At 37.7% G+C, this 2,500-nt stretch overlaps 1 protein-coding gene across 1 annotated transcript in view; it reads left to right on the forward strand.

The window, feature by feature from the left end:
* LOC119595786 overlaps positions 1–1,343 on the forward strand; it is a 91,220-nt gene extending 89,877 nt beyond the window's left edge. Inside the window, exon 14 of the mRNA XM_037944950.1 lies at positions 1,035–1,343. Coding sequence (XP_037800878.1) covers positions 1,035–1,248 — 214 coding nt within the window. The 3' untranslated portion in view covers positions 1,249–1,343. The remainder of the gene's footprint in view (positions 1–1,034) is intronic.
* The last annotated feature ends 1,157 nt before the right edge of the window (positions 1,344–2,500 follow it).

Below are 2,500 nucleotides of genomic sequence, written 5' to 3' on the forward strand. Positions count from 1 at the left end.
ACTAGCCTAACCTAACAATATTAAAAGATGAAAGGTATCCTCCTATAATTTAAGCGATTTCCTGATAATATATTAGGTTGTAATAAATATGTGGATTAGGAAAAGCAGTAGTGTTTTATTCTTGCTTTGCGCTGCTGTAATTTAGATTGTAAATAAGCGTGGTGTGGTGGGTCTTGAGGTAAAGTCGCTATCGAGTATTTTGCTTGTATTTTGTTAGTATTTTTGCTTGCTTCTGTGTGTGTGTGTGTTGTGTGTGTGTGTGTGTGTGTGTGTGTGTATGTATGTATGTATGTGTGTGTGTGTGTGTGTGTGTGTGTGTGTGTGTGTGTGTGTGGTATGTGTGATTATGCATGTATGTACGTATATAAGTGTGTGCACTTTGTAGTACCTGTATTTTGTAAATTACCTGTACCCAAGTTGCTTAGATATCTTACTGTATTCAACCAGGCCGAAGTTTTGACGAATCCGGACACATGAAATTAAGTGTCTTGGTGTATCTTTGGCACAGCAGAAGGACTGCCGATGATGGTGAGTGCATGTGTCCTGCCTGATGTGTTTAGCGATTGAATTGGAGCCTCGGCTGAGATCTTCATTTATTTAACCCTAATGTTTCGTCGAGTATTTTGGCTTCCGTTTTCTCTGCATGTGTGAGCTGTCGATTGCTTCTGCTTGCATGTTGGTGTTTCTTTATTGTATGGGGATTTATGTATTTTGGGGGATTATTTTTTTTAGATATATTTGTTTGAACTGCATGACTCTGTATGAGATTGATTATGACATCGTGCAGTGCAGCTTTGATCCGCGATATGCATACGGAATGACATGACAGAAAAAGGGATTATCTTTTTCACTGATTTTTGCGTGTTTTTATGCTTTTTTTTAGGGGAGACTTTTTTTTATTTATGAACTGCATGACTCGGAGGATATCCTGTAAAGCTACTTTGATATGCAAAGTGAATGACCTGAAAAAAAAATCTTTTCTTTCTCCAAGTACGACCTCTTCCTCGCCCACTAAAGTTCGCTTTGTCCCACAGGGGGGCCTCCCGTGGGCGTGATGAGGGGGGAGAGTACTGGGAAGCTCCGCCCATAGACTCGTCCCCGAGTGCCACTCAGTCGCCCACGCTCACGGTCGTCTCCGTCGCCCAGCCCACGACCCTCACCGTCGTGCCTGCGTCCGCCCAGCCGCCCACGCTGTCCATGGTGGGCGACTTCGTGGATGAGGACGGCAACCCATGCTCCAACGTCTGATTCTTCAGTGTGGGGCTGTGCGTCAGGATCTGTTTATACCTGTGTTATATTACATACATTGTGTGTGAGTGTGTGTGTATGTATATATATATATATATATATATATATATATATATATATATATATATATATATATATATATATATATATATATAATGTATGTATGTATTTGTATGTATGTATGTAGTTACATACACACATAAGTAATATTTATGTATATGGACTTGTTAGCCTTTTATCCTGTTTTTCATGTATATTGATCTGTCTGGAAAAAAACAACTAAACACGTGTGTAATTACTATAGTATATAAGTAATGTATACTCCAAACATTACAGTTATAAGTGAGCAAAAGACGTATTATAAAACATGATAAACGGAAAAAAAACAAAAGAAAAAATGTATCATATTGCTTTTCTCGGTTAGCGATGTGTTTTCCATATACACAAAGGTGCAAAAGGACACGTTTCTAGCAGCAAGTACCTGGTGGCTGTTGGACTAAAAAAAGGAGAGAGAAAAAAAAAGACAAAGTTATGAGGAAACTGTGAGTGTCAGCGATTTCTCGGACAGTGATTTGTTGAACTATGAGGAAGCTGCAGTGATTTCGAGTGATGACTTTGTATGTATATTTTTTTATGAGGAGAGAGATATTCCTCCACCACTGACGTTTTCTGTATCTTGTGAAAACATGATATTGACAAGAAAGAAAGAAAAAATCAAGAAACAATATAAGTATGGAAAAAAAATATATATATCTAAAAAATGAAGTCTTCTAAACTCATCAACATACATTTTTTTTTTTACATTTTAATATAGTTCATTAAAAAGGACAAAAGGAAGAAAGCAAGAAGAAGAAAATGCAATACAGAGAAAGGAATAAAACACGAAGATGGATACACCACAGACACAGTACCTGGCCGACATATCCCTTTCTCACCATATAACAGGTTCTTATTCCGTCCTAAAACACTGTATCATATCATCATATATTTTGTATCACGTAGAGTTAAGTGTGAGTTCAGTGCCTGTCGAAAAGATGGTGTTTTATTTTCATTCTTTTTATTTGTTTGTTTTTTATATATTGTTGCTGCCTTCAATGACTTGCTATGCTTCACTACTGTAAGTGATAACGTGAGGGAAGATTTTGTAGATGGTATGTTTCTGTAGAATTGGGCATGAGCATACACATACGCTTACGCATACGCATGCACACACGCATGCGCACACACACACATACACGTACACTACACGTAC

The sequence above is a fragment of the Penaeus monodon genome, chromosome 36 (genome assembly GCF_015228065.2).
Source record: "Penaeus monodon isolate SGIC_2016 chromosome 36, NSTDA_Pmon_1, whole genome shotgun sequence".
Classification (NCBI taxonomy): Eukaryota; Metazoa; Arthropoda; class Malacostraca; order Decapoda; family Penaeidae; genus Penaeus; species Penaeus monodon.